The sequence below is a fragment of the Apodemus sylvaticus genome, chromosome 18, assembly GCF_947179515.1.
Source record: "Apodemus sylvaticus chromosome 18, mApoSyl1.1, whole genome shotgun sequence".
Taxonomy (NCBI): Eukaryota; Metazoa; Chordata; class Mammalia; order Rodentia; family Muridae; genus Apodemus; species Apodemus sylvaticus.
The window spans coordinates 24,845,256-24,858,372 of NC_067489.1; the positions used below are offsets into that span (position 1 = coordinate 24,845,256).

At 40.4% G+C, this 13,117-nt stretch overlaps 1 protein-coding gene across 1 annotated transcript in view; it reads left to right on the plus strand.

Annotated features, from left to right (window-relative positions):
• The window catches only part of Potea (POTE ankyrin domain family member A), a 172,068-nt gene that overhangs the window by 12,779 nt on the left and 146,172 nt on the right, over positions 1-13,117 (plus strand). The window contains exons 8-10 of the mRNA XM_052162877.1: positions 75-111; positions 2,381-2,453; positions 5,245-5,338. Coding sequence (XP_052018837.1) covers positions 75-111; positions 2,381-2,453; positions 5,245-5,338 — 204 coding nt within the window. The remainder of the gene's footprint in view (positions 1-74; positions 112-2,380; positions 2,454-5,244; positions 5,339-13,117) is intronic.

Sequence of the window (13,117 nt, forward strand, 5' to 3'; positions counted from 1 at the left end):
TACTTTTAAAAAGAGTTGAGTAAGTGACGCTTTGCTTTCAGTGGTTTAAAAACACATTTTACGTTTCTCTTTAGCAGAACAAACAGATGCTGGAAATAACTCCTTAGCCAGGTAAGTGTTGGACGCTGATAAAATCTGTCATCTAAGAATTGAGTGGGCAGAGGAGAAAGACGCATCTGGTCAGCCCTCCTCTGCGGGTGGCACCACGCTCCACAGTCCAAACACTTGTTATCATCACCGCTTGTTTCTCACTAAGTAGGTGGCTGCACCCGAGAGAGTCATGCCTCCGCGCTTCGACTGCTGTCTTGCTTGGCTCTCCCATCTGTTCTCTCGATAATCCACAGGTTGGCGAGGACTGGTGTAGCCCCTGAGAGCTAAATGAGGTCTAGGTCAGATCAACCGAGGACGCTGAGTTTATAGATGCGCTCCTGTGGGATTTTTCTTGAGAAGTGCAGCTGCACCACAAACATTTTTCTGAGGATTTTGATAATAGTACTGTTAGTCAAAAAGCCTTGTCTCGAGTCCCAACAGTTGTCTGCATACCTTACATACGGACATAAGTATGTGTGTGGACTTAGGGCCACAGGAACAACTTCAGGAGAGGATTTTTTTCTTTTTGGAAATGAAGATCTGTGTGTAGAGCATATAATCTACATTGTATTTAATACCTTTAAAGGGGATATTTGGAAATTAATTTCCCTAATTGCTAATCTTTCATTTTTGTTTTTCCTTTAAGCTTCTACATAGACTTAGTCAAATGACATTTTATTTTATCCATTCTTGGCTTTTCTTTTCTTTTTTTTTGTGATAATAACTTTTGTCTGTATAAATCATCTTTCCTGATTTTTCCCTTGTTTGTTCTGTTTGTAAAATTGCTGCCAGCTAAATATTCTGTTTTCCTGCAGAGAAGATTCGAAAGCATTAAGGCTTTTTAGAAATTTAAGGAATCAAAGAATTAATCAAAATACACCCTTGTGCTTCATCCAGATGGAGATCTGAAAACTCAAAAGATATTAATGTAATTCTCTGGATGGACAAAAAAATGGCACAGATGACATTAGACCCATGAGCCTTTTATGTGTGATTCCATAAATTGGATATTTTATAGAGTAACTGGGATGTGAGCCCAGTAATTCCACTGGTATAGGATAAGAATAAAATTAAGGTATTAGAGGAGAAGAATGGTGTTAACAGAGGGTGGGACTTGGAGGAGGTGGGGGGCTGTATTCAGGATGTAAAGTGGATGGTGGTGATGATGATGATGGTGGTGATGATGATGATGATGACGACGACGACGATGATGATGATGATGATGATGGAATGCTGTTAACAAGCAGACGGCTTGGCTAAAGAGAAGGACAGTTGGGTTCAACAGAATAGAGGTTTTAGAGAAAAGACTGGAATGCAGGCATATTTGACAAATTTGGCAAGAAGAGAGGGATTAAGGACCCTAGGTATCGAACATTTATAGGCAGGCCCATTGAAACGTGACTGCACATAAACATGGAACATTCAACGACAGCCTTGATAAAGATGCTGCTTGTTTGTTCGCTAGCAGGAATGGAAAGACATGAGCATTTCTGTTGAAAGTTAGGATAATTTGAGCCACTGGGGCCAGTCTCTGTAGCAGCTAGACATAGTTAACTGTTTACACCACCTCAACTTATAAGATGCCTTAGAGCCCACCAGGGCGTTAGTAGTGGAGGAACAAGGTGTACCTGTGGCTGAGGCGGGTTTCTCCCTCCAGCTTTGATGAACTAACTGATTGGTGTCCTTCCTATCTGCATGGTGGGTAGGACCATTTTCTTACGTTCTCCTGGCACAGAAGTCACCAAGGCTCTGTTGGATGCTTAGTAGAATGGCTGTGTTTAGCTTGATGCTTTGAATGCATCTTTACTTATGATTTTCCTGGACTGGAGATCTTAATTGCAGAGATTTTCCTTGAGTACTGTGGTTCCAGAAGAGGAAGTCCCCGGAAGGAAGTAGTTCTAGGGGACCCGGAAGAGCAGCGCCGACAACGGGAGACTGGTTTTACAGAAGTCTTTTCCCTCGAGTGTCTGGGCACTTTTGAAAGTTTTTAAGTGTTTGTTTGATTGTTCATGTGAACATGAAAAATGCAAGAGGACTGGGAAATAAGTGCAATTTAAAAATTTAAGGTATCCAGGTGTTTGGGGAAGTCTTTTTTCTGCTATCCACACATAGAATTAAGTTTAGTTGAGTGCTTCAGAGACTCTCCTTGATGTCTCCTGAGTGGAGAGCCTTTGTTCAGTAAGAGGTCAAGTCGTATTCACTCCAACGAAGAAGCGTCGTTTCGTATTCGAGCAGCTGGACTTGTTCGGAATTGTGCTCGCGGGTCCTTACCCAATACTTTGCTCTGCAGGGTCTCCCGCTGTCCCAGCCCCGAGACTCCCGTGCTTACCGTGAAGGAAGATGAGAACAGTCATGATACCAGGGTAAACTGCTCCTCTGCGGAGTTACCTTCCTTGACCTAAGTTTGTTTTTGGTTTATTCTTAATGTTTACTAGTGGGCTGTACACAAGTCAGCACATGGAAAGGCAGTCGGCAGACAAGCGAACGAGCAACTGAAAACACTTGCCAGTTTGGTAAGCAATCAGAAGGACGGGTAACTACTTTGACATCACGGGCTAATGGTGTAAAAATACGGAGCCCAAGCCCAAGAGAAATCGTATTAGGTTTCCAATAATAGAGGAAATTTTAAACTTGGTCAGTGAGTATTTGGATAAACATAATTTTTATTTTCTAGGATACATTTTCCATTGCATTTGAAGCTTGTCTTTTAAGTTTTTCTTTTTTTTTTAAATTTTTTAAATTTTTTGACACTTGGGAGAATGCCGAGCTGTGGGTGGGGCTCAGTGTCGTGACTTTTGCTTTTGAGGCCACTTACATGTTTTATGTCACTTACTGATTTGCGCAGGTTGAATCATCCCCGAATTTCAGGGAAATTCATGGTGGATAATATTTTTTTTTTGGTGTGTGTGTGTATTTTCTGTTTGCAAGTATTTTATTGAGAATTTTTGAGTCTATGTTCCTTGTGGATATCGATTTACAATTTTTTTATTGTAGTTTTATCTAGATTCACAGAAGAAGTTTCTCCATTATTTGAATTGTTTTAAGAAGGATTGTCTGTCCTTTAAAATCACTTAGCTTTGGGGTGCATTCAGATGAAGAATCTGGTCTTCGGGCAAGGGTGACCAGGGTCAGAGGCAGGTGGATGGCAGTGCTGCCTGCCCCTGTGACTCACATTCTTTGCCAGGACAGGTCCTCAGAGAGCCCAACATTTTACCCTCTTTCAGAATTATTTTTAGACATGTACCTGTTGTGATTTTTAGATTTCTTGCTTAGAAGTAAAACAACTTTAAAGTGAGAACTGCATATTTGTAAAATATCTGAGGAAGAAGAAAAAGTGAAATTATTATGCAATCTGGAAGGCCAGGTATCGGCTTCCAGGAAGGAAACATTCAAGGAACTGTGAGCACAGTAGGTCAGTGCTGTGAGCACAGTGGGTTAGCGCGGTGAGCACAGTAGGGCAGTACAGTGAGCACAGTGTATCAGTGCTGTGAGCACAGTAGGGCAGTGCTGTGAGCACAGTGGGTCAGTGTTGTGAGCATAGTGGATCAGCACTGTGAACACAGTAGGGCAGCATTGTGAACACAGTGGGTCAGCGCTGTGAGCACAGTAGGACAGTGCTGTGAGCACAGTGGGTCAGTGCTGTGAACACAGTAAGTCAGTGCTGTCAGCACAGTAGGGCAGTGCTGTCAGCACAGTAGGGCAGTGCTGTGAGCACAGTGGTTCAGTGCTGTGAGCACAGTAGGTGAAGGCAGAGAACCTATCAGAATCCTAGTTCTGTCATTTCAGTATCTTTGCAAAAACTAAATAAAGGAATTTATTGTATCAATCATGCATCAATGTCAAGAATGTTACTATGATTTTAAGATGACATGATATATGTAACATTTCCACTTATGAATAAATGTTGGGAATGGGTAAAACCTTTTATGAAATGTAAATTATGTTACTACACAAGAGAACCAATCCTGTTTCATTTTGCAATTTAAGTGTTGAAGATTTTTTTAACCTACAGACAGTAAAATGATAGTAGGATCAAGAATATATTAAAAAACTTACAAGAAGCAGATATATGTTTAACTTGGACTATGCCAAATGTTAGTAACTCATTTATTCATATATACTATAGGAAGACACCAGTTTGTCACTTTTACAGCCTTTCTGATGAATTTTTAAATATTTTGACCTTCAACACATCTTTGTTACCAAGTATCCATCATGTGCTATATAGACATTGACTCTTGCAGATGAGGGGCTATGCTATTGTATTACAATAGAAAAACAAACAGAAAACACATCTAAAGCCCCAGTGGGTACTTTATATTAGCAAAATTGTTTAGGAAGCCTCTGCTGAAATGACCTAGTTTCTAAAATCCTCCGTTTATATACAAATTACTATACAAAAAGTATGCTTTTTAAGCCGAATATCCTTTCATTTTATTACTCTGTCTGAGATGTGTGTGTGTGTGTGTGTGTATGTTTGTGAGTGTGTGTATATGTGTGCATGCATGTGCACACACACAGATGTGCATGTATCCCATGAGCATGTGGAGGTCAGAGGTCAACTTTACGAAGTCATTTCTCCCTTTCCTGTGTATATGGGTTCTTTGGCTCAAACTCATGTGTCCGTCTTCCTACCAAATGACTTTACTCACTAAGGCATCTCAAAGGCCCCAAGCCAAGAACCTTAACACTGAAATCATTTCAGCCATCTGAAATGTTTAAATGTCTCCTGCTTTAATTTACCAGTCATATTTATAAGACTATGTTCACATACGCATAGTTTAAAAAAAATGCCCCTTTCTTTTTGGTGTGGAATCTAAGAGTTAGATGGTATAATGGTAGCTCCTCTTTGGAAATGTGCACAAGTAACTATCTTGCCTGTAAATATTTTCCTGTGAATTTTCACATCAGGTTCATAGGATTAGAACCCATGTAAGTTGCCATATAAAGTTTCAAGGATAGGTTTGCGCTGGAGAGGCTTGCATGAGGTTTGGTACACATGGTACACATGGTACACATGGTTCACATGGTACACATGAGATTTTAAGCACATTCTTTTTTTTTTTGGTAAAATTGCTTTAAAAATAAACAATTTGCATGTCTTAAAGTGATTAAGGAAAATCTTGCAACTAATTTCTATGTTAATTTTAGCAGAGTAACTCAGAGAGTGAGCCTTCTAACTGTGCTGGCAATTCACCGGCGGCTATAGACAAAATATTTGGAAACAGAGGAAAAAGAACTGTGGAAGGTATATGTCCCTCCTGGCCTGCTTCTCTGCTAAGGGTGTCCAAGACCATTGTGCACTGGGCTGGACTGGAGGGAGTAAGGCTTAGAAAATGGAAACGGGTGGGTGGGTTAGATAGGGTCTTTGCAGGAGAAACAACCTTCTCCAGAGACAGTTTTCAGTGAGACATCTCTCTCTATTGGAGGGGAATAAGGGTATATCAACCTTGGGGAATGAGTTGGGGTTTTCGGGGTGACTGTACACCATTGGCTGGGGATGAGGTGCTGGGGAACGCTTCATTTACATGAAAAGGAATTCCAGGAGCTCACTGGACATGCCCTTATAAGGAGAGCAGTTTAACTCGTCACCTGGCCACCAGACTGCATGACTAACCCAAGAGTGGCAGACATGGAGGTCACAAGGCTGTGTGTGCTGGAACGTGGAGGCCAAGAGCAGGGAGGAGGTAGAATTACTCCTGCCGGTCTCAGGATGAGATCTTCAGAGTCTGGACATGTCATCACAGCCTCCATGTTGGGAACATTTTGGTATTGAGCCAGAACCTGATTAGCAGTGCTTTTTGCAAGGCTACTTTTCTGCCACTTTAGAAATTGGATGTGGCAGGATCCCAGGAGGAGTAAGGACCCAGTGATCGGTACAGGGCCAAGGAGGAGAAGAAGCTAAACTACCAGGGACTTTGAGTTCAATGCGGTAGGGGTGCTGGGTGTGTAGCTTGACCAGAGACCTTTGGGAACTTGTATGTCCTGTCCCACCAGTCCAGATGCATTGACACAGAAGCAACATTTCTTCCCCAACAACAGTGCAAGTCCCTCCCTGCTCAGCACTTAGTAAGTCCAGTGCTCTCCAATTTTGTAAAACAACCCCTACTAGGGAGGTCATCTGTTGCTGGAGGGATTCGAGACTGCCCAGGGAGGAAGCCACAGCCTGGTTAAGCTTGTCCCTGGAAGCTGTCAGCCAGGTCTTGTGTCAGGTCCTTTTGCTCTGAAAACACACAAACTTTGAAAGGTAGCATTGTAGGTACATTTCTGCATCAGCACATGTATGGAATCTGGTGTGCACACATCATCTGATGATGATTCTCTGCTCCGTGTTTGAGCAGGTCAAAAGGCATCTGTCGATTTCATAAGCCCCTTTGGACCGCGTAACCAAACTGTAATATACATCTCCACCTGTGCCATCCGACAGGATGGCATGTAGTAATAAGTCATAGGGACCAGGAGGCCAAAGAGATGTGTCGGCTATGCAATGGCAGTCATGTCTCAGCCAGTCTCCTAAGCTGTTCCCATGTAGAGGGTTCAGCCTTTACATCATCTGTTTTGATGTTTTTTTTTTTTTTTTTTTTTCTGGCTCTCGTCCTTTATGTCTGTAGACAAGATTTTTCAGGAGGTCTTCCCTGGTCAAATCTGATTTTTATTAGCTCTGAAGGGATCCGCAGCTTTTTGCTTCCTGTTGAAAGAAGAGAAAGACCTCTTCCCCAGCACAACACATTACTTGACGTTTGTTCTGAGGCAAACACATCCTTAAGGCTTATACGCTGATTTAATCCAGCAGTCCTTTCTACAATGCAGTGTTTGTCGCAGCGGTGTCACCTGTCACACTGACATTTAGGATATTTCGAAGTCAATAAAGCATTATGCATCCACCTACTTAGAATAGCTAGGAAGGAAATGCACAGCTGCGACATGACCTGTGTATAGAAGCCTGGAGAGAGCCAGTTAAATGACAGCATTTGAGGGCGGGGTTTCAGATCTGGAGAGAACCAGTTAAATTACGACAGCATTGAGGGCAGTTAAATTACTACAGCATTCGAGGGTGGGGTTCCAGATCTCTGTGTGTGTATTCTGCCACCAAAAGCATGGCTGAAGATTCGAAAGTTATCAGGAATTTTATAAAGAATAGTGCCTTTATAAGACACAACAAAGAATATTCTCTTTATAAGAGACAACAATGAAATAAAAGTGGGTTTTTTTCTCTAACCTGTTAATAAAACTGGCTGTACAAAATGCAGAGCCTTCAGAACTAAGTCCTTGAAATTAATTTTGCTTCCACGAAGAAAAGGCATTAGTTGGAGATTGCTAACTACTAGGATGTGTCATAGGCAGGTTTAGTTGTTCGAAAAATTCCATATAGTATAAGAGATGATATAATGCCAGTGTACAATATTTTTTGGAATAGTTGTAACAGCTCATCTGTGTAAAATGAACTGATTCAAATAAATAGAATTACCTCTATTATATCAGTTGAAGACTAAGTAATAAAGACAAAATGAAAGAGGGTAGAACATATCTCCCAATTAATTTTTGTACTGATTTTATATTGAAATAACACATTAGATATATTAATAAATAAAAAAATCTGCACTAAAATGACTTTCACCTATTTTTATTAACTTTAAACGTGTTTTCCAGAAAATATAAAATTGTACATAGTATATTTTTATTTGCATCATATGGTATTGTTTAAGAAAATAGACCTTTAATTAGGTTGATTGATACCAGAAGCAAATCTATTTATGAAGTGTAAACAAGGTGGTTTGGGGCATCGGGGACTCTGCATTTGCAGTAAGTCCTTGGTTACCGTGAAGTGAATCTGCCTCCTACACAGGAGCAACATCGCACCACTTTAAAGCAACATGCTTTTGGGTAATAGAAGGAAGACAGAAAGTGAACTAGCTTTTGTTTCAAATCATCTTTATAGCAAACATGGGAGAAACAAAGATAGGAAGAGACAGGAATCATTATCCTCAAATGAGATTGTTAAGCAGGAAATTTGTGGTAAGGATAACCCACAGAAAGAACTAACCGGACCTCTGCCTCCCTGCTTCCCTTCCCACCCCCCACCAGAGCTCCCAGGGACTAAACCACGAACTGAAGAGTACACATGGGTGGGTCCATGGCTCCAGGTACATATGTAGCAGAGGATCGCCCCATCTGGCATCAATGGGAGGGGAGGTCCTTGGTCCTGTGAAGGCTCGACGCCCCAGTGTAGGGGGATGCTGGAGGGGTGAGGCAGGGGTGGACTGGTGAGTGGGGAGCAACCTCTTAGAGGCAAAGGGGAGAGGGATGGGATGGGGGTAACATTTGAAATGTAAATAAAAATAACAAAAACAACGACAAGAAAGGGAAATAAGAAAAGTAGAGAAGGTGAAGACTTGAGCTGTGGAGACTGCTCCTGTATAGATGAGGGAGGACTGGGGATGAGGCTCAGTCAGCAGAAAGATTGCCTGGTAGAAGGGAGCCCTGTGCCCCCAGCACCACATAAACTGGGCTGGGGCCTCTTAGAGCACATAGGTGGAGGCCGGGGCATCAGAAGATCAAGGTGGTCATCTGCTATGTAGTGAGGTCAAGGCCAGCTTGGGATACCGGAAACCCACTCTTGAACTAACAAATGGCGAAGGAAAAGAAGAAAGGAAGACTGTTTTTCAGCTGTAAGGGCAAGGATAATTCTGGGAACATCTGAATTAATTAGGGGATGCAAATGAACTTAGTTCAGATGGCTTCAGTACATGTGTATTCCAAGCAAAGATGAGGTCATTGCTGCTCCTGCCCAAAGCGGTGGGTTGTAGGAATGCTAAAATTTAGTAAACTGCAGTCATTCAATGGCCTCTCTGTAATCACCGGACTCTCAAGATGTATGCTAAATAGATGACAGTTATCAATGTTAATAAATAAACAATTGAATATAGAAGAATGTGTTATTAAAAAGTAATTTTTATTTATTTTTATTGTATGAAAATATTTTAATAAATAGGAAAAGAAAATAATACATCCTCAGGAATTGGTATTGTCCTATCGAAAGTCTTTTGTCTTCTCCAGGATTAGGGACCAAAGTGCCACCTGTGGCTTGTTTGGTTCGTCATATTAGAATAACTGTATAACTTCCGTGATAATCTTCAATTTTAACATGTTTTTCTATATATTTCCTCAATTCTAAATTCTATCAGAAGTATTTTCCATGTAAATCTTCAACTTTACCAGAAAATGTTTATAATTCTACTTTCAATCAACTTAGGAATACTTTTATGCCTACCATTATAATATCTATATAAAATTTTCCATGATAATCTTCAATTAAACAAAAGAACTAGGTTTCAATTTTTGTAAATGCTCTGGTGCAGGAGTGAGAGGGAGAAACATGGGGAGCAGTAATTTATAGTTACAGTGAAACTGTAACTTAGCTGTTTGTGATCAAAATGATTAGCAAATTGAAATGTAACATTATAAGATAAAACACAATACACATTATGAATCTATTTGTTGCTAGGACCCTTGGCATTTTGTTTCTGGGAACTTTATTCATTTATTTCTAAAGATTTAATATATTATTTATTGGTGTGAGTGAAAGTACCAGTGGAGGCCAGAAGAGGGCACTGATTTCCTGGAATTGGAATTACAAATGGCTGTGAGATACTGTGTAGGTGCTGGGAATTGAACTCAGGTCCCCCGCAAGAGCTGCCAGAGCTCTTAACCATGGGGCCATCTCCCCAACCCTTAAGACTATTTTCAATTCTAGAGATAGAATACTATTAATTACAACATTTCACCATGCATTTAAAAAATATTTAATTATTATTATATCTAAGTACACGGTAGCTGTCTTCAGACACACCAGAAGAGGGCGTCCGATCTCATTATGGATGGTTGTGAGCTACCATGTGGTTGCTGGGATTTGAACTTCTGAAGAGCAGTCAGTGCTCTGAACCGCTGAGCCATCTCTCCAGTCCCTCACCATGCATTTTTACTTTGTTCATTTTTGCTCCCCACTAAAAAAATCTCTTGTCCTGCCTTACCGCTTCTCCCGTGCTCCTCTCTGAGAGCAATACCACCTACACTTTTACGCTTGTTTGTACGTATGTAAGTCTAGATGCTTCACAGGAGATGAAACTCCTGACATTTGCTTTTTTTTTGTTGTTGTTGTTCATTTATTTATTTATTTATTTATTTATTTATTTATTTATTTATTTATTTATTTAATATATTTATTTTCTATATTCTTTGTTTACATTCCAAATGATTTACCCTTTCCCAGATCCCCCTCCCCATATGTCCCATAAACCTTCTTCTCTCCATCCCTTCTCCAATCACTTCCCTCCTTTTTCTCTGTCCTTATATTCCCTTCCCATGCTAGATCAATCCTTTTCAGGATCAGGACCCTCTCCATACTTCTTCATGGGAGTCATTTGTTATGCGATTTGTGCCTTGGGTATTCAGGGCTTCTGAGCTAATTAATATCCACTTATCAGAGATTGCATTCCATGTGTATTCTTTTGTGATTGGGTTACCTCACTTAGGATGATATTTTCCAGATCAAACCATTTGCCTAAAAATTTTGTGAATTCATTGTTTCTAATTGCTGAGTAGTATTCCATTGTGTAAATATACCACATTTTCTGTATCCATTCCTCCTTTGAGGGGCATCTGGGTTCTTTCCAGCTTCTGGCTATTATAAATAAGGCTGCTATGAACATAATGGAGCATGTGTCTTTATTGCATGCCGGGAATCCTTTGGGTATATGCCCAGGAGAGGTATAGCAGGGTCCTCTGGAAGTCTCATGTCCAGTTTTCTGAGGAACCTCCAGACTGATTTCCACAGTGGTTGTACCATCTTACAGCCCCACCAGCAGTGGAGGAGTGTTCCTCTTTCTCCACATCCTCGCCAACACCTGCTGTCTCCTGAGTTTTTGACCTTAGCCATTCAGATTGGTGTAAGGTGAAATCTCAGGGTTGTTTTGATCTGCATTTCCCTAATGACTAATGATGTTGAGCACTTCTTAAGGTGCCTCTTGGCCATCCGAATTTCTTCAGGTGAAAATTCTTTGTTAAGATCTGTACCCCATTTTTTAATAGGGTTATTTGGTTCCCTGGGGTCTAACTTCTTGGGTTCTTTGTATATATTGGATATTAGCCCTCTATCAGATGTGGGGTTGGTGAATATCCTTTCCCAATTTGATGGTTGCCATTTTGTCCTTTTAACAGTGTCCTTTGCCTTACAGAAACTTTGTAATTTTATGAGGTCCCATTTGTCAATTCTTGATCTTAAAGCATAAGCTATTGGTGATCTGTTCAGGAACTTTTCCTCTGTGCACATGTCCTCAAGGGTCTTTCCCAGTTTCTTTTCTATTAGTTTCAGTGTGTCTGGAGGTCCTTGATCCACTTGGAGTGAAGTTTAGTACATGGAGATAAGAATGGATCAATGCGCATTCTTCTGCATGCTGACCTCCAATTGATTCAGCACCATTTGTTGAAAAGGCTGTCTTTTTTCCACTGGATGTTTTTGGCTCCTTTGTCGAAGATCAAGTGACCATAGGTGTGTGGATTCATTTCTGGATCTTCAATTCTATTCCATTGGTCCACTTGTCTGTCACTGTACCAATACCATGCAGTTTTTAACACTATTGCTCTGTAGTATTGCTTGAAGTCAGGGATACTGATTCCCCCAGAATTTCTTTTGTTGTTGAGAATAGTTTTTTAGCTATCCTGGGTTTCTTGTTATTCCAGATGAATTTGAGAATTGCTTTTTCTAACTCTGTGAAGAACTGAGTTGGGAGTTTGATGGGGATTGCATTGAATCTGTAGATCGCTTTTGGCAAGATGGCCATTTTAACTATATTAATCCTGCCGATCCACGAGCATGGCAGATTTTTCCATTTTCTGAGGTCTTCGATTTCTTTCTTCAGAGACCTGAAGTTCTTGTCATATAGATCTTTCACTTGTTTGGTTAGAGTCACACCAAGATACTTTATATTGTTTGTGGCTATTGTGAAGGGTTTCATTTCCCTAACTTCTTTCTCAGCCTGCTTATCCTTTGAGTATAGGAAGGCAACTGATTTGCTTGAGTTGATTTTATAACCAGCCACTTTGCTGAAGTTGTTTATCAGCTGTAGGAGTTCTCTGGTGGAGGTTTTCGGGTCACTTAAGTAGACTATCATGTCATCTGCAAATAGTGATAATTTGACTTCTTCCTTTCCAATTTGTGTATCCCCTTGACCTCCTTATGTTGTCTAATTGCTCTAGCTAGAACTTCAAGTACTATATTGAAAAGATATGGAGAGAGAGGACAGCCTTGTCTAGTCCCTGATTTTAGTGGGATTGCTTCAAGTTTCTCTCCATTTAGTTTGATGTTGGCTACCGGTTTGCTGTATATTGCTTTAACGATGTTTAGGTATGGGCCTTGAATTCCTGTTCTTTCCAATACTTTTAGCATGAAAGGATGCTGGATTTTGTCAAATGCTTTTTCTGCATCTAATGAGATGATCATATGGTTTTTTTTTCTTTGAGTTTGTTTATGTAGTGGATAGCATTGATGGATTTCTTTATATTGAACCATCCCTGCATCCCTGGGATGAAGCCTACTTGATCATGGTGGATGATCGTTTTGATGTGTTCTTGGATTCAGTTGGCAAGAATTTTATTAAGTATTTTTGCATCAATATTCATAAGAGAAATTGACCTGAAGTTCTCTTTCTTTGTTGGATCTTTGTGTGGTTTTGGTATCAGTGTAATTGTGGCTTCATAGAACGAGTTGGGTAGAGTTCCTTCTGTTTCTATTTTGTGGAATAGTTTGAAGAGTATTGGTGTTAGGTCTTCTATGAAGGTCTGATAGAACTCTGCACTGAAGCCATCTGGTCCCGTGCTTTTTTTGGTTGAGAGACTTTCTATGACCCTTTTTATTTCTTCAGGTGTTATGGGACTGTTTAGTTGATCTATTTGATCCTGATTTAGTTTTGGTGTCAGATATCTGTCTAGGAAACTGTCCATTTCCTCCAGATTCTCCAGTTGTGTTGAG